Below are 25,153 nucleotides of genomic sequence, written 5' to 3' on the forward strand. Positions count from 1 at the left end.
ATTAATGACATTTAACCTCAAGCCTGAAATTTTAATTAACACAGCAAGAAGGAACAACTCTAAAGTAATGTTTTTGTAAGCACGGCTTACATTCAAATGATAACTTTCCCTGTGATCTCTGCTGTGCCAAGAGATTGATAAATAATTAAAATATCTTGTGCTCAGAAAAAACCTCTGAGAGATTTATCTCCATCAGACAGAACTGTTATGGCACATCTACTTACTGATGTGCAAGAAACCCCTATTAACTCTCCTCAGGTACCTGCTCGCGCTGTAATGCACTATTCTACTCCTTCAGATCTGGAATAAGGATGTCCTTGAACATGAAGGCAGAATTTAACAAGGCTGAAACTTTACACTGACATCTTCTGTTATTTGATGTGTTTAGGTAAAGGCAAGACTTTAACATTAAGCTACCTTTAAGACCACTAAGCAGGAGAACAGACCAATAGCGATATAACAGCAAAAGCAATGCAGAAACTAAAAATAGGGACCCATTTCAATTTGGGGCTAAAACAATTGCATATCAAGGGTACTACTGATAAATGCTGATGAGTCTTACAAAGTAGTGATATACAGAAAGCAGTATAAGACAAAAAACTTACTTACTTTGATGTCCAGGACAAAATAATTTCATTCATTAAAATAGAAGATAAAAGGGTCACCGTGAGGGTACTTTACTGAACTTTGCTTCAGAGAAAGATCAGGCACAGACAGGAGAGGGGAAAAAATAACAGTGTATAATATCTACCAAAGTGTTTTTCTAATCACCACAGGAAACCTCCAGGAGAGGAAGACTCTCTCCACACCAGCTCAGATCTGGTATTAACATCATATCCGCTATATCCACTGCAGTCACTCTATGGATATCTTCATGTCCATGCAGCATTAACTTTACGTGCACGCACTGGAGTCTGGTGCATTATGCATAAGCCCTGACAGAAAGCTTCTTGCCTTAATATTGTCTCTCATTAGATTTTGCAGTCTGTGTGAAAAGTTTATTCAGATGACTTTTCAAAAGCAATATGAAGTTTGGCAATATCATTGGTCTGAGCAATAATCTCAGTGATTAGCCCAGATAAACATTGCCAAAAAATATGAAACATGAACATAAATATGAATGATGAACACCGGTTTCCAAAGTCTAAAATCTCTGCAGAAATAAGAAAAATTTGTGGGCTTCATTAGCTGCCACATTTACTATAGAACAAGGCATCTTTTCTGCAGTAAAGTAGATATTCAATATTCATTTTTTCCAGCATGTTTTCTACTTTACGTCTTAGTAAATATAAGACTCTTGCATGTTTTCGTTTGGTCTTCTAAATATTTCTTTCCCACAGCATTATCACAGTAAAAAGCCCAGTGCAACAGGTGCGGGGATGGGAGGTTGTAGGTTATGAAGTGTGTCATGGTAAATGTAAAACTGCTTGAACAAGCACCACATTTAGGCAACATATTTATAGAACATATTTATAGGTACTTATTATGTAAAATATATGAAAAAGATTCCAACATTCTTGCCTCTCTATTACCAGCAGGGTCAGAATATGTGATATTTAGTGGTTCACACTCACCCATTTGGAAAAAACAACATTTTTCCCAGTGTTTTCTATAAGCTTTATGCACACAGCACTGTTTTCAATCAGCTTGCTGAATAGTGACAACCCACAAGCCGGTGGCATATCCCAAGGCACCAAACCCAATCTGGGTGCAGCACAGTCTAAATTTAATAGGACATCAGAAAGCATCCTGTTTCTCCCTGTGGTGAGTGACTCCAAGGAACAGAAACATCTGAACCTTACGTGAGATGCTCTCCACATCTGGCACCCATCCTGATTGTTTCAGGGGTGTGGGCATGCAGCTGCAGCCAACCACTCCCAGATGTTTCTGATAGGCTGAGTGTCTAGCTGTTTGTTAAGCGTGAGGTGATCTTTGATCCTTTAACAGCGTTGGCTGCAGTGTTATTGTGAGGAGGGCCTGAGAAGCTCTGTGAGGCACACAGCGGAAGTGCTGCAACCTCACAGAAAGGCCTGTGGTTCACTGTGGTGAAAACAGGCATGGTAAAGTGGCTTCAGCTGTGGAAAAGAGCTCTTTGGAAACCACCCAGTATCTCTATCCAGATCCAATTGTGCTACTGGCATCGTAATAGAGGAAATCAACACAAGTATAGTCTACAACCTTGGAGGAGTAAAGTAGTCTTTAAGTGAGCTTTTATGTGAAAGAAATGGAAATCTCTGAAACTTCATAATAAAGCTTAAAACCCTACAAAACCATCTCTGATATTATTTTCAGCAAAGTTGTGCTTTGCTCAGTTTCTGCGTGCTTTTTTTCTATCACTACTGAGTGGTGCAGCACATGGTGGCAAAAGACCAATATCGTAAATAACCCCTTTTTCCTCTTTTAAGAAGACGTCTGTCCTGACATGATCACACATGGCTAAAACATCCTGCTCCTACATCCCAAGGCTATAAAGGCCCAACCATCCCTGTCAGAGTCATGTCAGGCTTTGTACACCCACCATTTTGATTCACAGAGATAGTATTTTAGGAAACGGTGCACTCCAGGCCAAAAATTCAAAAATAAACATAACATTTGTGGAGAGGGAAGCTGTGCCACTCCTGCTTCCTCCCTCCAGTATAGCCTGGTTCCACTATAAGAGCACTTTAGGAACAGATCTCAACAGAATGGAACAGCAAATTGTGCATCATACACCATCCCATGAGGTCCACATATGTACCTTTTTTGATTTAAAAGAATCTGTATTTTCTTACTGTGATCATATTTTAAGCTTTTTGTGAATATTAACACTAATGTTCAACAAGAGCAAAAAGAAATGCAACACTTGGGATCAGTTTTAAGTTCTCTCTTCATTAGTGGCTAACGTAGATGCCCTTTTCCAAAGCCTCTACATCAATGGACAGCAGTCCTGGTGGTACTGGAGCAAAAACTAAGCACTACATGGTACTGTATGAATAATATTATCAAATTTCAGGTCGCTATCTATCAACAGTGTGCCGTAATCCCTGAAACCTGATTAAAATATTTCTTTAAGCCACTTCAAACTTACAGGGAATAGAATTACTGCCAACAAAGGTTTGCTTTGACCCTAAAGAAAAGTCTCAGCAACCACAAGATTTCTCATTTCCACAGGTTCCAGTATGTGACTGAGCAATGAGAAGGGGAAAAAAATCCAAGAAAACACAAAGTGATTAAGATCATTTCCATGGAGGGTACAATTAAACGTGTTTAGAGTTTATGTCATTATTCTGACATTTAATTTAAAAAATATTGTTTCTAACATCAACATTCTCTTTACTTTATAATGGGACATTCACCATTATGTGCTTCCTTACGAGTCCCTGCTTTAAATTTAATGCAAACTTTATTTGCACATGAAAAAACAACATTTCAAAGACTCTTTTTGACTGTTGAGGCCGGTGGGTTACCTTTATCTTGTTGCATAATTTATGCTCATTGTGAAAAGTTTCAGAGTTCTTTTTTGATTTGTTTGATTGTTTTTTATTAATTTGTTTTTTGTAAAACAGTGTGAGCGGAATACTTTGCTCATTTTTCATTTTAATTCTGTTTGTATTACCTGTCACTATTTAATATGCTTGCTCAATTATTAAGGTTATGTTTTGATTTCTTTTGCAATGTCTTGAAGGCATTTGTTGACTAAACATTCTGTTCAGTCTGTAGCTCCAAAAAAGCTGACAATCACTTTTTTGACAAGTTGCATCAGCCTGTAAGCATTACTTTATACATAAAAAATAAATAAACAAATTATAAAAGAGAGGTTTGGTCGTGGTTTTGCACAAGATGGAAGATGATCCAGCAACTTCTGGTGTTTCGTAAATACTGAAAATTAAATGCTGTTCAATTTGAGTTTAAAATAATGGGCACGTTTCCTTGACTGAGGGCACAAGTAAGTAAGAGCTCTATAATTCAGTTTAAAAAAATAAATAGTGTGCTGTAACATGTCAGATCACATTCATCACAAAGCATCTGTGCCATCTTTGTGGTGTCTCACTTGAGTACATCAGTGAGTTGGAATCAAATCAGTTGGAGTAACACTGCAGAAAATAACAGGCTGTACAGCCCCAAGCTTACAGTGGATTACATGATTAATCTGATTCACATCTGATTAACTGCACCATAGGATGATTTGCTCAACTGTTGTTTGCAAGTCATTCTGCAAGTCATTATTTGGTGCAAAAAAATTCAAATTCTTAAACCAGGCAAAGGTGACCCCTGTTGGCCATGCAATTGAATAACAAATTAAGCTTAAATATGTTCGTGGGAACACAAGTTACACAAGATTTTGTGCTGAAATTCCAGTTTGTGAAATATTACTATCCCATTCAAATTCATTCCACTAAAAAAATAATAGCTGTCTTTCTCAACAATCATCAAAAACAGATGTGTGGTTTTGGAAATGCAGACTAGTGTTGTAAAACATATCATGTGTGATGTATAATGCTGCCTGTGTTATGAGGATGTCAGATATTCTGAGAAAGAATTGAGCTCAACCACCAGACGAACTGCTGGATGTTCTCTTTGCAAATCAATAAGAATAGACGCTGAACAAGAGAGGAAGGCTGCAAAGTAAACACCATGTGACAAAATAGGATATTCAGACCACATACCTCTTTTTAACCTATAGCACTGGTTACTTATCACATCAAAGTCAGCTTTTAGATCTGTTTAGGCAGCGTCTGCAAAAGTTTGCTGAGAGAATAACTGAGAAAAGGCACCACTGTGGTTAAAAACCAGATACTCTTTAAATAGGATACAAATCTAAGCCACAACTATGTCTGCATGGCTCAGCAAAATGTGTGTTTTCCCTAACTTATTATGCTTTAGTTAAATATAAAAAACTAGACTAAAGGCTGCTGGAAACTGTGTATCTTGCAGGGGATTTGCAGCATTTGCAAAGCCAGAGAGTTCTTGGACCCCACAAGTTTAAGCAGCAGGTAGAGCTAGTCTGCATGGGGATTTGCAAACATGCATAAATGAAAAGGATGTAAAACTCATACACAGCATGAGGGCCAATCCCTCATAGGTCTCTCTACTTCTTCTTTATAGTCCAGACTACACAAATCTTCCATTTCAACTATTTGAATTCAACCTGCCCACTTTCATGACTGCATTTTGCATGCTAGAAATGCTATGTGTTGACAACCACAAACACATGTGGATGGTGGAATGTGCAAGCACTAAATGGAGCAGAAAGAAAGGGGTTTCTATCTTTCTGCCTATCTTGAGTTTGTGTTTCTCGTGCAATGACAAAATCTCATTCTGAATACACCCACTGTAGTCAGAACCACATTGAAGGTGGTTTTGACTACAGTGGTATGTCTATCTGTCTGTCTATAGACTAATTTTGTCAACTACGGTGTAATAACTGTGCAAGACTCAGAAGCATTACTGGTGTGAAGTAGACATCCAAATAAGACCAAGTCTGAAAAATGGATGTGGTCTAAGGACTATTGCTGGTGTGATCCCAGTGCAAGATGACATCTGGGGAGGGATTAATCATTGATTGGTGACAGGCTTCATTACTGTAACATTCAATAATTCAAGCTTGAGCAAAATTCCGCAGATCGGATTAAAACTTATAGCCTGTAAGAAAATGTGAATTACATGATTAAATCGGTGCCTCGCGGTACGCTTTCTTTAATTCTTTAATATTTAAGCACCCCCCCCCCTCTCTCTTTCTCTCTCTCTCTCTCTCTCTCTATATGTGTGTGTGTGTGTGTGTGTGTGTGTGTGTGTGTGTGTGTGTGTGTGTGTGACTTAAGGCAAAAGTGAAAGATTTGGATCAAAAGTGTTGTAGACCAGTGCCCTCTTGAATATTAAAATCTTGAATATTAAAAAATATTTCTAAGAGAGTTTTCACACCCTAGCCGTCAAGCTAAAGGCAGACAGTAAAAACGAATAAGCTAACTGGTGTTCTTAAATGTTTAAGGGATGTAAATTGTCGCTAATTTTATGAAATGTAATGTGCATGTGCTTTCTGTAAAAGATAAAGGAGACGAAACACGTTTTATTTGAAGTAACTTAAATGATAATGCGGAACTAAATTTCAATAGCAAACGTTTCTGGCCGGATGACAATTCCGTTGCACCGCTTTCTGTTTACAGAGCAACGTGGGTGCTGTGACAACACTTACATGGCAGGATAGTGCATAAAAAATTCACATCAGTGGTAATTGTTGTTTGTATATAACAAAATGGGTAAAAAGCGGCGCAACGACGAGTCTGCTGAGTCAGGCACTCCGCGGAAAAAAGAAACGATTCCGGAGTTCAATGGGACAGTTTTTAAAGCCATGCTGAAGGACCCGACCACAGCCATGAAGGGTGAGTGATAGTACGTGCAAATCATCAGCTTGAAGTCATAATATTGTGTTATGCATTCAGTCAACTATCAGAGTGTGCGGTGTTTTAATGGCATCTTGTGCTTGCCCCCCTCCTTTTTTCGTCTGCAGGACTGGAGAAGTTTATGTCGACCGCTAAGAAGTTGCCACGGTCCGACTTGTACGATGTGGTCGAAGGTTATATTAAAATCTCCATGGAGTGTGCAGAGATCTTCAAATTGCTCGAAGGAGAAAAACACGTAGAGAGTGAGGTAAGCTTTAGTTTCTCAGCGGACGGCTCTGGCCCGGCTCACTCTTTCTGAAGTTTCTGAGTTAAACTCTGATCGTGTTTCTGTACAGATGATGCTGATTTTTGGGAGCCTGGAGGCGATCCTTCTAAGGACAGCCAGTGACCTCTCCCATTTCAACATGGTCGGCAATGCCATTGTGAAGAAGACCGTTTTCAGCTACATGAAACTCCTGCAGGGGTCTTTCCGTTCAGCAAACCACAGGTTGATTTGTGGATTTCAGTAGAGCACAATGACACTCACTTTAAAATCATTCTTCTGGCCTCAAAACCAATGTTGTTTCCCTTTGAACACAGGTTTATCCGCCAGTGTCTCAGTCTTCTGTCCGCCTTGGTCACCCAGGGTCCAGAATCTGCCAGAGAGGTCTTAAGTCACCTTCACATTAACAAATTTCTGTCTGGATTGGCAAAGATGAAGGATAAGCAGGTGCGATGCAGTATTTGTCCACAGGGTTTATGGTGTGCAGCAGATTAGTCGTATTCTGTAGATAAATCTTTTCTGGATATTCTCATTTTCCAGGGTAGACCTGATGTCCGCCAGGCTTTTATCCAGTTTGTGCTCTCTTTCTTGGTGTCTGGTGATAATGCAACAGTCGGACAAATATTAGAAATCAAAGGTAATATTTAGATATGAATTATAATTTATGCAGTGGACTGTCTGTGAGTAACATGTTCATTTGGTGTGTTAGAACTCCTGCCGGTGATCCTGAATACAGGTCTGAAGGAGGACCGGATGTCCACAGTCAACCTGATTTTGTCCACATTGAAAACTAAAGTAAGTACTAGTCCAGGACATTGGAGATCAGATCATGGATTTAGTAATAAAGTGTATTCCTTTCTGTCTTTCTGTAGGTTGTTCTAAACAAAGCCATCAGTAAAACACAGAAAGTACGTTTCTTCACACCTGCTGTGTTGGCCAGCATCGCGTCGCTGTATAAATGGAATGGGATTGCAGATGCAACCGTGGATGATGACAGAGTAGGTCGCTTGTTGTTTTGCTGTTTTGTGTCAAAAGAAACAAAGATTGTGTCAGGTCAGTTTACTTTAACATGTCCAAGTAACATTTTTATTTAATTACATGATATTTTTAAGATGTCGGAAAACACTGAGCTTTCTGGGATGACAGTCATCCGGGAACTCGTTCACAGTTTCCTTCTTGATCTGTGTTGCTCCCGTAAGCATGGTATCAGCTTTCATGATGTCAGCTTTGGCACAGCTGGCAGGTAAGTCATTAACATTCCAATTTCACATTGTCCTTTTCTGAGAACTTCTCATGTGGAGTACTGGATTTTACTTCTTTGCAGGCCTGGTAACATTGTCTTGCTCCAGTTTTTGGTGGGGCTGAAACAGGCGACCGAGGATGAACTGGTGGCAGATCTGGTGGTGAATGTGCTGAAAGCTACCCCCGATATTTTGTCCAGATACTTTAAGGAGACTCAGTATGCATATACTCCACGCCTCAAAACTACTTGGCAAGACAATGTGAAGCTTCTTAAAAAGGTAACTGTTGGTGGTAAAAGTGTTAAGATAATATCTTATCAGTTTTTAGATGGTAATAGTCACCTTTGCATTTCTATATCAGATCTACGAGGCCCAGCCAGAGATTTCCACAGTCTTTCAAACTCAGGAGGTCATCCCTCTGCCTCGCCTGCTCTCCATGGTGATGGTGATATCTCTTCCTCCAGTCTGCAACAAGAGCTTCTTCACACAGGGCCTTATTGTAAGTGACTGAGCCTCATAAAATAAACTTATTACTGCAGTAAAGACTGAAAACTTTTTATTTTTTGGCTCAAATGTGTCTTCTCTGATTTGACAGCTTGCCAATACAGCAGCACACCTTACAACCCTGTCGGTGGTCAATTTCATCTTGAAAAGAGCTAGTAAGAACATAGAGTATCTTTTGGATAAGTCTGTGTGGTGCAGCTCAGACCTATACACTGCTGAGATGATGGAGGATTTAGTGCAGCAGTACAGGGAGATGCTCGGCAAGGTAGGTTCAGGAAAGTGCCTATTATAAGCAAATAATGCACCTTTAAAGGCTCGAATCATTGTTCATGCTCTGTTCCAGATTTTCCCTGATATGACAAGCATAATTGAAAAGTGGCAGTCACTTAGCAAGAAGGAAAAAGCTGGCTCTGAAGAAAAAAAGGATAAAAGCAAAGGGGATGCTGAACTGACTAAATGCAAAGTGCCTGGTAGTAGCATTCACAGTACATGATTATTGTTTATTCCAATTAATTCTATTTATTTAAAAAAAAAAACAAAAGGATCTGAGTTGATTGTCTTGTGTGCTTTATGTTGAACAGATGAAGATACAGCTGAGGTCATTCTGCTGAAGGCTCTGATTCTTCAGGTCATATGCCTTTACCAGAAAGTGGTGCCGCATCTGGTTAGCCAGTGCAAATTTGACTTCAGCAAGCTTTTAAAGGGTAATGTTTTTGGCATTATTAAGCTCCAAATTTTGCTTTTTTAAAGCTTATTTTTTCCAATAAATGGTTTCTGACACTGGTTTTTATCTGTCCAGGCATTGTGTCAGAGAAAGGAATAAAGGATGAAGTTCCCCCAGTTTTGCAGCACCACGTACTGCAGTTGGCCTTGGATCTTCCCGCAAGCAAATTCTCCTGGTTCCGTATGCAGGTAAGGAAGTTTAATTCTCTGATTTATTTTTATTTTTTGTTTAAAAGATATCAATTCTAAATAGTTTTTCTGTTTTCACAGGGTGCTGGAGATTCATCATCTGGAGAGAAATCGGTATTTTACCTGCTTCTCAAGATGTTTGTGAGCAGCAGCAGCAGCCACCTGAAAGCCTCCACACAGATGCTTGTTCTAAAAGTAAGGAGCATTTTGTCTTTTCCTCTGTGCTTTCAGCCTGCATTATATGAGATATACTGTATATATTTAGATATTTGAATTAGTGCTTATTTAAAGAGATTTAAATTCGTGTGGACAAATTTCCTCCAGCAGTACTGCTAAAGCAATTAGCATCCTGTGTTGTATTTAGGTACTAAAGGACACTGGTGTGTTCGAGCACACCTGGACTGAGCTTGAGCTCTGGCTTGAACAGCTGGCCAGACTAGAGCCAAGCCAGCAAGAAACTGTTATTCAGTTCTTGGAGCGGGTAAGTCGTCCAGTTTTTTTTCCTACTTTTGTACATAACCGTCATATTGAAGGTTGGACAAAATAAAGGTTTTAATTCTTATGCCTGATAATAAACTCTTAAAATCTGCCTCTTGCTCTAGGTGTTGGTTAAACTGGTGTGCAGTTCCTATGAATACACAGATAAAGTGGCCAGCCTGGTCCAGGAAGCAGGTTATCTGCAAGCAAATCTGAGTAGCCAGGAGGGTGACGCAGCCAGTGTCCCAGTTTCTCACATAGATGGTAAACATTTAAATGTGGAATGAACGCTGAATTCTTCAGGGCTCAATTATGTCTGTGAATGTTTATGCTTTTTATTTTTTCATCTCAGATGTCATAGACATGCTCGATATCATTATGGAGGGCAGTGATGGTGAGTTGGAGGAGTTCGGCCCAGCTGTAAGTGAAGATCTCATCATGCAAACCTTCCCCTTCAGTGCCCTGGTACCTGCTGCCCTGGAGGCCCGAAACAAGCTGCCAGCAGATAGTGGTAAAGGACCTCTGCCTCACTTGTGACAAAGAGTGAAATCACAAATTTGCAAAAAAAACTTTTAAAGCATGAAGATTGTTATGCAGTATAAGAAGTACAACTTTAAATATAGGGCCAGATTTACTAAAATTAATTAATTAATTAGTAATTTATGTTTAAAAAGACATTTACCCATTCTGTTCATGGACACTTTGATTGAAAAGTAAATGTACTGTAATCTATGATGTTTGTAACCATCTGTCTTTGTGTCTCTTAGGGACGGTATATGAATACTTGGCTGCAGTGTTCTCAGATGTGCTGCACAGTCAGAGAGAGCCGCTCCCTCTCTGTCTGGCTCTGCTGCAGTACGATAAAGAGTTTGTCTCCTCTGAATGCTCGACCTCTCCTCATTCAGCCATTATATGTTTTCATCAGTATTACTGCAAGTGGCTACCACAGCAGTGCCGTGAAGAATTGGTGGGTTTTTAGTGATACAAAGAGATTGTCTAACCAGACATGTTTAGACATAGTACTTGGACTAATACTCTTGTTTATTTTGTTAGTTCCAGTCTTCTGAATGTCATGCAAAAGGATTATCAGATCAAACATCATACACTGCACTGATGAAAGCTGCCTACATCCAAGGTCCAGACACTTTGCTTAAGGATACCTTCAGGAAAAGTGCAGAAGAAGCTCTAGCTTCCCTTTCTCTGGCAGAGTTTCCAGTTGCAATCAAGCAGATATTACTCTACATCAGATCAACTGTGGAAAGCTTTGGCACGGTAGGTGCGCAAAACAAGCCCCGTACTCCTCACATTGTTGAATATGCAAACAGTGCATCATTTTCCTCTTCACAGTTCTCTAAAGACGTAGGAGCTTCCGTGTTGAGGACCTTGATGGAAATACTCAAAAAGATGGTGATCAAGCTCCAAGGCTTTCAGGAGGCAAAAAACTCTGAACTTGCTCCAGAGAAATCCTCCAGAGAAGGATCAGACCTCTTTCTGGAACTTAACCAGTCATCCACGGTTGAAGTTAACATACAGCAGGTTAGAAAAATAATGCTTTTACTGTGTTTTTTCAGACTTTGTAATATTCTCCTTTTTCGGAGTGAAGGATTTTTAAATGAAGCTCTCTTTCTTTAGATCCTTCTTTCAGCTCTTGGCTCCATCTTAAAGCATCCATGTCTGGAGCAGTGGTTTCTGGCTCTGGAGCTATCTGCCATGCCTCCTCACTCTCTAAACCCTGTCAGACTTAAGCACTTGTGTGCACTGCTGACAGATAATATTCTGGTCCTCCTGAAGCTCTGTGCCCCTGTTCTTCATGAACTAAATCATCTAGAGCTTCTGAGGAGTTACATGGGAGCTTTAGAAAGAGCTGCTCTTCAGGAATTGGTGGAGAAGGGCTCTAAACCGGCAAAGAAACACTCCAGAACTTTCCAAGGCCTCCTGTCTCTGCACAACTACATGGATTCCAGTAATTTGAAGGAAGTTGTCTCCAAGTTGCTTCTCCTCCCACACGACAGCCTCATCTCCCCCAGTAGCAGTAAGGGGGCAAATTTTGAGCTCAGCATTTACGGTCAGGCAGCTCTACAGATCCTCACAGAGTGTAAATATACGGCCTCCCAGGACCATGGCACATTTCTGACACAGCCACACCTCTTTGGTCTGGGCACCCTGCTGCTGTCCTGTTCCAACCCTGCACTGGAGGCATTCTTGCTCCAGTTTCTATCCAGTGAGCCAAGCAGTGCAAAGCTCCTCCACACAGATGTGCTGTTGCACTGTCTCCAAAGACCGCTCTCAGAATCTCTGGCTATCAGCTCTCTCCTGCTGCAGAACTGCTCCACTCACCGACTCCGCTTTGAGATGTGGTGTCTCGAACCTGAAAACATGGAGAAGCTTTCTGACCAATCGGAAGCCTTCCTTCCACTGATTAATATGTACTTACATGTGGCAAGCAGAGAGGACCCAGCCAGACCCAAAGATGGTATGTACCAAAACAAATCATTGTTACTCTTTTATCTCTTATTGCTATAGATATACTAATTAAGATGTGCTTCTTTGCTGTTGTTTCATAGTGCAAAAAGACATTTTGAAAGCCTTGAAGCAAGTGTTGCTTGCCAAGTTCTCCCAGTGTGTCCTGGGAAACCTGACAGAGGAGTCCGGAGCCCAGCTTACAGAAACTCTAGGCAGTTTGATAAAGCTCTCTGCAAACATCAAGGACATCAGGGATTTGATCAACAGTCTTCCCAGTGCTCTTCAAAATGTGGACAGTTTTGAAAGGTGAAATCTATAGTCGCACTACAAAACTACAAAAAATAAATAAACGATCCTGTCAAAACTTATTTGATAAATATTCTTTGCTCTTTCAGATGGCAACTAGTAGATGTTATCAGTGACAAGCTAGCTGATTGCCCAGAAGAACAGGAAAAATGGAGGAAGTCTGTCGCCACTGCAGCGATCAAGTGTCTCATTGCCTCTTACAGTCACTCGAAAGATCAGGCTACTTCCCCATTACAGCAGGAGCACAGCATCTTAAAAAGACTACAGCGAGTCCTCGTGGGTTTACTTTACGCATACATTTTGTAAGTTTTAAACTTTTTGCATTTCCTAACTTACTTTCTTTAAACAGATATCCAAAGAAGACATCACTGCATCTGAGTGGAACAGTTTTGTCAAAAATGGACTAAAGTAGGTTATCTATTTAAATCCAATTTGCTATTTAATGTTTCATAATTTTTGCTGAGTGACTGAAAAATATTCTTAAATCTTTCAGATATCGCTACAGAGATCACCACTTCCTGAACACTCTGAGCAGCCTGTTGGAAGTGATGTATTGTGGCACTGAGGTTCAAAAGGACCTGATACCTTTACCCATGCTTTACACGATGATCTCCAGCCATTCTCTGTTCCTGCCCACCATGCTGGACTCTGAAGAGTCTAACAGCTGCCAGATTAAAGGTACAATGCAATAAAGATTTTTTTTTTAAAGATTCCAAATCACAAATTAATCACAAACACACATATTTGTTGTCATTTTAGAAGAGTTGGTATTCCTCCTACTCTGTCTGGTGAAGAAAACGCCAAGTGTCTGCAACATCAATCATTTTGTTGTACTTTTGGGAGCATACGGAGCTACGCTGAGTACCTCAGGTAAAACAAGAAAATCCATTTTCTTTTTTCTTTTTTGTGTGTGTTTATTGTCTTATCCTCTTATATCTTCTTCTGTTTTGCAGATCAAAAATTGTTACTGCTTCTTCAGGAATATGAAAGAAACCAAGTCAGCCTGCTGAAGTTTCAGTAGGTTGAATTCATCTTTTTATGTTCTAAGTGCTAGAAGTGTGCTTGTTTAATACAAAAACTCAGTGTGACTTTTCAACTGCAGGTCCTTGTTGTGGGGCCCAACAGCTGTGGAGCACCACAAAACCAGTAAAAGCCTGGGAGCTTCTCTGTGGAAGCAGACCAGCTCCGATGACCTGTTGGCTCTCCTCAAACCTGACAAGATGTTGCAAACTATTGCACACTTTCCACAGCAGCGCAAAATCATCCCGCAGGTTAATGTTTTAAATCATATTTACTTTTCAGATCTACACCGATCAGGCATAACATGACCACTGACTGATGAAGTGAATAACACTTACTATGTCTTTATTATGCCGTCTGTTAGTGGGTGGGATCAATCAGGGAACAAGTGAACATTTTGTCCTCAGAGTTGATTTGGTGGAAGGAGGAAAGATGGGCATTTGAGGATTTTAGCAACGGCCAAATTCTGATTCCTGGATGACTGAGTCAGAGAACCTAAAAACTGCAAGACTTTTGGGGTTTTCCTGCTCTGCAGTGGTCAGCATTCATCAAAGGTCCAAGGAAGGAACAGCGATGAAACAACGACAGAGTCATGATGGTCCCTGTTCTCCATTCCAGCAGATAAACTTCTACAGGTCAAACTCCTGAAAAAGTTCATGCTGGTTCTGATAGAAAGGTGTCAGAATTGCCCAGTTTATCATAGATTGTTGTGTATTGGGCTGCACAGCCGCAGACCAGTCAAAGTGCCCATGTTGACCCCTGCCTGCTGTCAGGAGCACCAAGAATGGGCACATGAGCATCACAACTGGACCTCGGCTCAATGGCCAGGATGGCTAGCTACATCACTTACCTGGGGAACACCTGAATGCATTATGGGAAAAAGGCAAGCCAGTGGAGGCAGCCTGATGCTTTGGGAAATTTTTAGCTGGGACACCCTGGGTCCTGCCATCCATTTAGATGTTACTTTGACACGTAGCACCTACCTAAGCATTGTTGCAGACCATGTACAGTTTTTCGTGGAAAAAGGTCTCTTTCAGCAGCATAATGCTGGTTTGGTTCAGGAGTGGTTTGAGGAGCATAACAACAAGATTGAAGACTTGACTTGTCCTCTAAATTCTCCAGATCTCTATCCAGTCAAGCATTTGTAGGATGTGCTGGGCAAACTTGTCTGATTCATGGGGCCCCACTTTGAAACTTGCAGCAAAAGATAAGGTTATGCCTGATCGGTGTCCATTAGAGGTAAATGACACACTGCTTTATATGTTTGTGTAATGTACATGTTTTTACCCTCTCTCAGGAAAGCACGGACCCTCTCTACAATAATTATAAAGTCAAGGACCTTGGCAATTTGTATGATCCGTGTTTTCTGTTGCCTCTGTTCAGCGCCATATTGCGGCCAGGTATCATATTTCACTGGTTGTCATGATGCAGTATAATTAGTTTAAATTATCACTTCTTATATTTGTTGCATTTTTCCTCTTCTGTGACAGAATGTGTTATTGACTGCCTCAAGTTTGTATCCAGCCACGCTCTCGGGGTAACTGTAATGGCCCTGAGTAGCTATGATCCAAAGGTGAGGGCAGCAGCGTACCACGTGCTTAGCTGCTTCTATCAACATCTGGAGGGTGCTCGGTTCAGGGAAAAGAGACAGGTAAAATGTTAGAGAAATCTTATGTGTGTGTATAAATATTGTGTGTTTGGCGACACTGACGGGCTTGTTTTTGTCTCACAGCTGCTCTACTTGATGGACATGGTAAAAAATGGAATTCAGCAGCAGAATCGAAGACTCCCGTTTGTCATGACCACTTACATCACCAAAGTGGCTCAGCAGATGCTCAAACCTGGTGTGTAACCCTGAAAACTTGAATATCTTTCTGCTGACATGACCCTTATTATTTACTAAGAGATGCTTTTTAGGTTGAAATTAGGTTTTAGGCTAATCTAACCTGAATAAGAATCACAGTCGTGGTTTGCCCTCATTTTTCTATCTACCTTTGCCTGTAATAACAAAAGGATCATTGACCTTCACATGTTTGTTCACTTTTCCCAGAGGACCACATGTACGTGGTGCTGAACAGATTTCTGCTATCCCACCAGAGTTTGGACTTCAGAAGAGTCCCTGAGTTTTTTAAGCTTTTCTACAGCTTTGACTTGGAGGTAAAGAAACTGGTGAAAACACTTTTTTTGTATTCTGGTGCCGTCTGGTATTAAACATGATTGGTGAAGCTTCCTTGAACTTACATGACTGTCCAAATAAACTCCTCTTGAATGAGCAACCTTTATCTGTTTGTTTGCTTAGCTCTGGCCTTTTTATAGACTGTTATCCGTTTCTGTGTAGGGTTGAAAGACGTGGGAGTCGTGACTGTTTGTGTTTTCTTTCTTTCTGCAGCACAAGGTGGAACGTGAGTGGATTCTGAGCGTGCTGGAGCAAGGGATGAAAGATGGACACTGCTATGACCTGTGCAACCAGCAAGGCATCTTTCAGATCCTTTTAGGCTTCAGCAGCAGCCCTCTGTGTGATGAACACTTCCAGGTACACACTTGTCTGTCTGTAGTTGTTTCATCATTTTTTTTCTAGTTGCGTTTTGAAGAAATCTTCATCTTAGATCAAGAAAATATGTCCCCAAAAACTTAAATCTAAAGGAAGATTGAGCCTTTCAAACTTTTGTATTACTAGTGGGAAGCGATTGTTACAAAACTGATATATTGGCATTTTCAGACCAGCCAGGGCCTTTATGGTTTGTTTTGTCTCACTAATCTCTCTCATGACAGCATTTTTATATCTGTGACTGTTCAGGGTTTGGCATGACAGTCAGCTTGTCTTTCTTGCTGATTTATGTGAATATGCTCTCACTGATACAGTTTCCTCCAAGGGCATAGATTTGTGTCAAAATATTTACCATCCTATCAATTTCTTTCTAAGCAAGACTTGATGTCTGTGTTCTTAAATTCAACCCTTACAGCAACCAGTTTCACACGTGTATAAGTGTATAATATGATTCACCATAGAATAAGATTAGGATTCGCTGGTTAATTGGTTCTTGGTTGAAAACCATTTCAGAGGACTCATGGTACACTGCTACCTCATCAGTCAACTCATCTATGTGCATTAGACACAGATTGATAACATTTTAAATGTTTCCACATTACCACGTTATTCAAACAGTAATTTATCCATCTGTTTGCCTGCTATGTTCTAGATGTCAAAAATATTCCAGTGTTTTTGGAACCTGTGCTTTCTCCTTGAATCCATTTAATAGTTTTTTTCGGTGATCTGTAACAGTTATGAATGTACTAAAGAAGGATATGTACAGGGTTGGTGCGATAGAGGGCGATGCTAAGAATATGGTGAGATGGGGGGCAAATGAGCTGCTGTGGCAATGGCAGCCAAAAAAAGAAAATTATTTCAGTCATATCTAGCAAACTGTTAAAATCTGACCCCTTTGCTGCCAGCCTTGGGGAGTTCACTATTCAAGTGGATCTCTGGGGCCAACTTAATGCAGTTGCTTTTGCCTCTCTGCACACCCAGCAACTTATTTTGTGTGATGAGAAGGAAAGAAAACATCATGCTGTACCCGGTGGATTCAGGAAACTGTTGTTTTGGGGGCTCGAAAAGATTAGAAAAATATTTTGCATGCAGAACAAAAGTTATTATAGTTAACTACAGCTAAGCTTAAAATCTAAAACTGGATATGAAAAAAAATTATAATTTACTAAAATAAAAATAAAAACCAGATTGTTTAAAAAAACAAAAACTAACTGAAATAATCTTTTTGAATTTGGAAAACTAAAATAAAAATATAGAAGAAATATCCTTAGTTTTAGTATTAATGTTAGTTTGGCACAATTTGTTATTTTCTTAATATTATTAAGTTGTCTGATGAGCCCTTGATGAATGTTTGCGACTATGGATGTGTGACTGTGTGTTAGCTGCTTTCAAAAAGTTGTTTTTATTGTAATAGCCGTACTAAATGCTACCTCCAGCATATAACTGCTGTAATATTAATAAAGAAAAGGAATTAAACTAACGCTGAAACTGATACAATTGATAAAAATTAAAGTAAAAGTAAACATTTTCAAATAATAAATATACTAGTGGCTCCCAGTGCTACCCCTCAGCCTCCTAGTAGATGCACCTATTGTATGAATATGAAAATCCTAGGTGACTTTCTTCTTGTTGTTCTTGTTGTTCTTCTTTTCTGAAAATCCTGTGAATGAGTTAACTCATTCACAGGATTTTCAGAAAACTTGACCTCTGACCTTGAGGTCGAGGTCATTGAGATTTGAACTCGTACTTCACCTCGTTCTTGAGTTATCGCATTCACACTTGTTCGTCCTGGGTGAGGTGACGACAATACCCCATCAGCGTTTGATGTCTGAGGACTAAAAACTAACCTGAAACAAGCAAACCCACTCTGGAAACTTATTGAATTTAAAATGAATTTTTAAAAAAATCAAAACAAGATAAAAAACTAATTAGAAAATATAAAAACTATAACAACTCTGTGCAGAATGGACTACACATTACTCAGCTATTACTGTGTATAATGAAAAACACCAATAATAAGATAGTTATTCAATACACGAGCAGGTTACAGAGCCAAATCCTTCACATAGTGAAGAAAGAGATCAGAAAGTACCACCGTAAAGTTCTGCAAACTAACACATTATTGAGGATAAGGTGCGTGAATCTCTGAACTGTACACAAACAGGAAAAATAAGAATATCATGTAAATATATTTCTTACTTTATAGGCACAGATCATCAGGGTGTTGTGTCAGGCTGCTAATGTGACCAAAGCGGTGCATAACCTCACCAAGACCTCTGGGCTCCTAACCTGGATAATGCAAATAGTTGAGAAAAGGTGAGCCTTAAACTTGCTGTTAAATTTTGGTTCTTTATTTTGATATTTTAATTTTGATATTTTAATGACATATGTCTGTTTTTAATTGACAGGAATCTGGATTGGCAGCTGCTGTGCGCCATCATCGATCTGTTTCATGTGCTGTGGTTTACGGCCCTCGGGCAGAAGGAGAAGCAGGTGGATGAAACAAAGACTTCCCTATCTGCTGACGAGAAACCTCAGAGTTTTGTGAAATGTCTTCCTCTGCCACTCATCAGTGAATTCTTATGTGTGGCGTCAACTATCATGAGACATCTCAGGTAAAGTGTCTCATCCATTATTCAGGGATGTTAGAAAGTCCACACCTCAGGCACTTTACCCAAAACTTTTATTCACACGTGCAGTGATGAAACCTGAGATGTCTAGTAAATGTTAACTGTCTTTTGATGAAGGATGTCATTATTTCATCTCCTTCTGACAGGTTGGGTTTGAAGGCTGCTCAGCTCAGCTTGTTTCTACAGACTCTTTGCTCTGTGCTGAAGCATCGTGCAGCTGCTCTCCATGTAAGCAAACAGGCAGACCGGCTCACGCTCCACCCACAGCCTCTCTCCTGCACCGAAGCCCTCGCTCTGCTTCACTGCTGGGCCTCCTTGTCCCACAATACAGAACTTCTTACCCAAATACAAGCATTGTCAGAAAAGCACAAAGTGAAGGAGTTGATGGGTGAGTGCTTTTAACAAATTCTACCATACAGAGAATCTTGTACAGTATCCACAGTAATCGTTCACACCAAGTGATGGACATCCTCCAAGCCCATAATGGAAAAGAAGATACTGATAATTTTTAAAAACATTTTTCAACCCCAAAAAAGCCTTATTTAAACAGCTAATTAAAAAAAACTACAAGTTGAAACTTAATAGCATGAACATGATAAACATATATGAGGTGTTTGAATGAAACTAACTGGTATAAAAATGTGGTATGACCCACTTTGTACCCATGTTTGCAGTTGTGATTAAGATAGTTTGTAATATCTTTACTTTGTGTAGCTTTGATAACTACTTAATCTAAGTGCTACCTCGAAATAGTTGATACTTCATATTTGATATTTATATGGTTTCATGAATGTGCCTGATTTGCAGCCAAACGTAGAAACTTTGCCTTAGAGTTAAAAGTAAATGCAAAGGAACAGCTGACGAAAGAACAGCACTAAAAATCAGGCTTTACAAGTGTCATGTTTATAAAGAAGTGAAAAATTTAGAGTTTTGTTATATTGCATTGTCACATTGTATATCGTTTTGTCCATATTCCTCTTTAGGGATGGGAAAGGATAAGGCCCGAGTTAAGAGCTCCCTTTCCCATGTCTACACACGAAAAGAAAAGTTGGCAGAAGACACAGAGACCGCAAATGATGATAAGAGTCTTCTGACAGAGTGTAAACTTTACCTCACCAATATCTTTGTTCACTGGGAGCCTGCTTTCCAACTCTCTGAACCCCAGCCAGCTCTGCCAACAGACAAGCTGGATCCCAGCTGGCTGGCCAGGATTACTGCGCACCTGGTTACAAAGTGGTCCCTGAGGTGCTTGGTGGAGGACTCGTATGATGAAAACAGGGCAAAAGAATTCTTGCTCTGGCTTGAAAAGGCTGTGATCAAACACACAAAAATTGTGGATGTTGTGCTGCTTGATCTTGGCTTGAAAGCGGACCTCCTTCGGCTCTACCATCAGGCCTTTGAAGCTCAGTGTCACTCCAGCATTTCAGCAAGAGTAGAAACCTTACAGCTTTTCACCAAGATTATGATCTCCTTGCTAGAGATCCAAGGCAACCTTCCAGAGCTGCATCAGGCAGTTGTCTCTGCTTGCAGCCCAGAGGCCACACATGATCAAACTAGACTTGGTAAGAGCCTTCCACTTTTTCCAAACCCTCTTTCTGTAATTATATCTGATGAGTTATCTCAGTTAAACAAGTGGGATGTAGTATTGTTAACATATATAGTTTAAAAGGATTTAAAATTGAGATTGTTGTCACGGTCCCTAGATGTCACAATGCTGCTGCTGCTGCTGCAGGAAACTTAACGATACAAACATAATTACTTACAAAGAAGCCCTGGCCAAAAGCATACTGCTTTTACATTTTTGGTAATTACCAGAATTGTTTATTTTGTCGTTTTTAATCTGCCAGTATGCAAAATATCTTTAGTTGAAATGATATTTTTAGGACTTAAATACAATTATTGTTATTAGCCATGACTTTTTCAAATGTACTGGTTTATAAAAGGGAAGAAAAAATAGTAACGCACATTATTATTTTTTTATTAAGATGATAAATTAGAGTTGCTTACTCGCATTCCAGAAGAGAAAAATTAGTTTTACTGGTTAAATGATTAATTTCTGACTTCTCAGAGAAGCTCAAATGTGGGAATAAAAATGCTTGAAATTCCTCACACCTGTTTGAAACAGCGAAATGTTGAGAACTCGCTGAAAAGGAAAAAGTTTGCACTTTGCGGTGCTGCATGGTCTTTGAGACAAACAGGGCAATACAGAAATTATTCTCACAGTGAGGTTAAGCATGCCCTGAAGTCGACTGCTGAACTGGTATTTACGAAAAGGCCCAGAGGAAGAAAATGAAGCAGAAAATGAAAACTTACAGAAGTGGATGTGAATCAAATTAAGATTTTAAGTACTAGAGACAAAAGAAAGACCACTGTTGATCTTCAAGTAGAGATAAATGCTTCTAGGTCAGTCTGAGAATGTCTCCACAATTACCTCCACAATTTATTCAGACAACTGAATAAAGAAGACTTAAAAGGACAAATAGCTGCTAGTATAAAGACATTGTTGGGGCCTGTAAATATCCAGACGCATCTTGAATTTGCCAAGGAGCACAGATTGTAGACTGTGGATAACTGGAAGGAGGTACTTTGAAGGGACGAATCTAAGTTTAAACTCTTGCACTGAAACTGATTGGCTCATATAACAACAGGACAATGATCCGGTGTGCAGAAACTATTTGACTAAGAAAAAAGAAGCTCAGACTGATGGACTAACCAAGTCAAAGTCCAGACTTGAATCCTTCAGAGATAGTTTGCACAAAGAAAGTCTCTGAGAACAGCTGGAAACTCTTAACTTAGTAACAAAAGAGACTGCAATGCCAGCAAGAATGACAACTCCTGTTAGGACTAAAGGATTTTGCCTAATAAATAGCATAATATTTAGTTTTAAACACATTTTAGAGATTTCTTAAATATTCTTTTTTTTTTGACGGGTGGTCTAAGAAATGGTTGAATATTGTATATTTGGTGCTTTTTACCAAACGATGTTATGAATTCAACTGTATATTCCCTACATTGATTAGATACTCTGTATTTGCCATATTTGTTGAAGCATGAACCAAAAAAAGAGAGCCTACAGTAATAATATATATTGTCAAATATATTTTAATCATAATGTAGAATCCATCCTAAGTAAAAGTATACATTTAAATATAGAAGAAAATAGTAAATACATGTTTACATTTTCTTTTTCAGTATATTTAAAGTCCCAAAGTGACAATAAGTTGTAGTAGGTTGTTTTGTAAATGAGTTGGATGTCTTGTTTTCTTGTTTCCAGAAGCAGGGTTGTCTCTGCTGTCACTGTACATCCATGAAGTGTGGAGTGGAGCCACATCAGCTGATCTCTTCCTGTCTCATGTCAGTTTGGTGACCACAGCCAAGTGCAAGAAAGTGAAATCATCCCAGAAGAAAGCAGACATAAGAGCCATCTGTAATGACATCATCACCATGAAGAGTTAAATATATCAATTATATCTGAACACTTAATGTGTTCTTTAAAAAAGACCAAATGAGACTTCACAGACTTCTATTCAGCTGCATTTATTTCCTGTAAATAGACTTAAAATATTTTGTAAACTTTTGTAAAACTGTCTTGTCATAAAATGTTGATTTATAAGTCTGTTGTCTTCAATCACCGTTTTTTATTTGGAAATTTGCTGCTTTATTATTCATTTTCAGTCCAGTCCTTGTACCTGATATTTTTATAGGAGTATCTTTTGATTGTTAAGCCACTTAACTCTGACCTATGAATCATTCAAGTATAAATAAAATTCACTTAACGATAAACTAGTGTTGTCTAAGCATAACAAACAACTTGACAAAAGACTAATTTTAAATTGTATCTTTAAAAAAAATGGTTCTTCTGGTTTTGTACGTATTAGTTGTCCTGATATTGGGAAGTCAAAAAGAAGGAAGAGCATGTGGATGGAAGGATGGATGGAAGCATAACTTATTTTAAGTTAAGCTTTGTTTGCAGGTGGAATTCTTGAGATTATTTCCTTTAACTAACTAACTAAAGACATACACCCCTACATTTCTTCATAATGCTTGCAAGGAACCAGAAATCTAGTAATTTTTAGTCATGTTCATGCAAAACAGGGAAAAAACAACAAATGGTGTGACACAGGACCTGTGAGATGCATTTAGACCTTCAGTTTTGTTCAGCTACTGCTCACCAAAACCTTTAGAAATGGTCTCAGTGGAAGGGTTGCTGGCAAGAAGCCATTCTTAAGGAAGGAAAATGAAGTGAAAAGGCTGAGGTGTGACAAATTACACAAGAACTGTCCTGAAAATCAGTGGCAAAAGGTCTTATGATGTGATAAATCCAAATTTTAAAATGTTCATTCAAACCATTGTGGAAATGTACGGAGGAGGTACAACAGTGAGTGTCTATAGCCATTTGTAAAAAGTTTTTTTAAAAAAAAGGTGGAGGCTCTGTCATGGTTTGGGGCTGCCTTTCAGCCTGTGGTATTTGGCATCTTATCATTAACACAGAAAAGTACTTTTAGAGTTTGATTGGCAACAACTTCATTTTTCAGCATGAGAATGATCCCCAAACACTGTCAATGCAGTAAAAGTTTACCTGGATAGAAAAAACACAATGAAAGTTGTGGATTGATCTGGACCTCAATGAAGAGCGTTGAATGTTCTTTAAGAAGCCTGGAGAACCATTCCTGTAGAATTCTTAAAGAAATTACAAAAAGTTGGTCATACCAACAGGTGACTTTAAAACTTGTTAGAACTTTACAAAGTCTGTTTTGCCTTGTATACCAGATATCCCTGTATGTTTACATGTTCCCATTTCCTTAGTAAAATGCAAAGAAATGAGAGGTGGCTCAGAACTTTTCCAAAGTACTGTATGTACAAATTTTGAGCAGAAATTTTGGGGACTAAAAAGAAAATGGAAGGAGCAAAGCTGCCTAATATGCTCTCGCTGTCCTTGCCCTTATGTACACATACACTGTGGTTTAAAGCTCAAAGCAGCTGTTACGTAACATTGTTTTAATGGTTAAGGAAGCCTTGAACTTTGCAGTGATCGGTGAGATGTTAGGAATGATGGCCACTTCTTCTCATTTTAAATTTCATTAGTGCTGTTGCACCTTATCATCACAGTTTGAATTTGAGTCCATCGCCTCCGTTTTTCACTATGTTCTCATTCAGGTCGAGTCTCTAGTGAATTAGTTGACGTGTGATTCCTGCAATGACAACAAGACAATTTTAAGTATAAGCAACTCTTTAGGGATTACGCATATTGAAACATACTGAAACATACATACATGTTTCAGCTATAAAACGCACTTTAAAGGCATTAAAGGCAACCTTTAACCTTTACACTTACTTTGGTAGGTTTCCACTGCGAGACAATAGATTCAAAGTGAGAAAAAGACATACCACAAAGGTAATGACGACTACCCAAAATATTATAACAACTGAATCTGGAAGGAGAATAGAAAATGTGTTATTTTCGTGTAATAAAAACAAGACAGAACAATTATGTAAAGCGTTAAAATAAACAACTTACATTTATAGTACTTTAACGTTCTCTCGTCCACAATCACGGGATCCAGGTAATCATAATAGTATTCATATATAATCCCGCTGGTAGAGTTCTCCACTCCAGCCATCTGAGAGGAAACGTGTTACTGTCTCATTCACAAAAATCTGCAAAAGAAAATAATAGCCATTTATTGCTGTTTCTAGCATGAATCGTCTTAGAGAAATATACGTGAAATCCTCACCCGCGTGTGTGTTTAGCGATTCAAGTCCAGCTGTTTCTTCTGTCAGTACTACTCGTTTTGTATTTTAAAGGCTGGATGCAGTTTGCAGGTTTGGTCACAAGGGGGCAACATTAGGCCATTCAAGAAATGCGGCGTTCTGGTTCTGCGCTTGCAGTTTATAAGTTCCACGTACTTTATATTTTACCTATAAATGTAATTGCTATAAGAGATTTTGTGGATTTTATTCTTCAGACAAGTTTTAAAATAATAGAAGAACTTCCGGTTCCATCGGTTGATGGGGGGCGTGGGGCACCAGCAGGAATTAATGGGATCTCATTGGGGGGTAAAACAACAATTTAATCTTCATTGTGTTTTCAGATACTATACACTTAGAACTTTAGATTCAAGTTGTTTTTTGTTTGTTTGTTTTTTAAAGGGACGTTACAGCATCATGAGTCACTTTACGATATCCGACATTTTAGTTTCAGGCATGAAGCCAGCTGCATTGAATTTGTAACAGTAGCCTCCTCTTTAAACAAAACAGTCCCTTCTTATCAATTCGTGCACTTTTCTGTCGTTGGTTTAATACGATTCTAACGTCTCATTATCGAATGGGTGCCATCAAGGAAAGGCATATAGTCGTAAATCCAGAACTCGTCATAAGACTGTAAGAATTAGCAAGACGTTTGATGAGAT

At 39.2% G+C, this 25,153-nt stretch overlaps 1 protein-coding gene and 1 long non-coding RNA gene across 2 annotated transcripts; one reads left to right on the plus strand and one right to left on the minus strand.

The window, feature by feature from the left end:
* Positions 1-6,087: 6,087 nt before the first annotated feature.
* On the plus strand, positions 6,088-23,316 carry urb1 (URB1 ribosome biogenesis homolog). The gene is made up of 39 exons (XM_003450182.5): positions 6,088-6,359; positions 6,488-6,627; positions 6,716-6,867; positions 6,960-7,089; positions 7,183-7,279; positions 7,352-7,437; positions 7,515-7,640; positions 7,755-7,885; positions 7,967-8,162; positions 8,245-8,382; positions 8,479-8,652; positions 8,731-8,857; positions 8,969-9,091; positions 9,187-9,299; positions 9,381-9,494; positions 9,664-9,780; positions 9,902-10,040; positions 10,129-10,287; positions 10,544-10,743; positions 10,830-11,048; positions 11,124-11,312; positions 11,409-12,249; positions 12,341-12,545; positions 12,635-12,821; positions 12,895-12,953; positions 13,039-13,223; positions 13,305-13,415; positions 13,499-13,562; positions 13,648-13,816; positions 14,863-14,965; positions 15,056-15,216; positions 15,298-15,409; positions 15,616-15,722; positions 15,955-16,098; positions 18,320-18,429; positions 18,522-18,728; positions 18,890-19,131; positions 19,727-20,305; positions 22,018-23,316. The coding sequence occupies exons 1-39, from the start codon at positions 6,233-6,235 to the stop codon at positions 22,197-22,199; spliced, it is 6,765 nt and encodes a 2,254-aa protein (XP_003450230.1). The 5' UTR covers positions 6,088-6,232; the 3' UTR covers positions 22,200-23,316.
* Positions 21,830-25,119, minus strand: LOC102079278 (uncharacterized). Its single transcript, XR_001224871.3, has 6 exons — positions 24,479-25,119; positions 24,262-24,401; positions 24,079-24,175; positions 23,840-23,935; positions 23,323-23,423; positions 21,830-22,168 (listed from the first exon to the last, which is right to left on the minus strand). It is a non-coding gene; the product is annotated as an uncharacterized LOC102079278 (long non-coding RNA).
* Positions 25,120-25,153: the final 34 nt, after the last annotated feature.

Source organism: Oreochromis niloticus, linkage group LG14 (assembly GCF_001858045.2).
Source record: "Oreochromis niloticus isolate F11D_XX linkage group LG14, O_niloticus_UMD_NMBU, whole genome shotgun sequence".
Lineage (NCBI taxonomy): Eukaryota > Metazoa > Chordata > Actinopteri > Cichliformes > Cichlidae > Oreochromis > Oreochromis niloticus.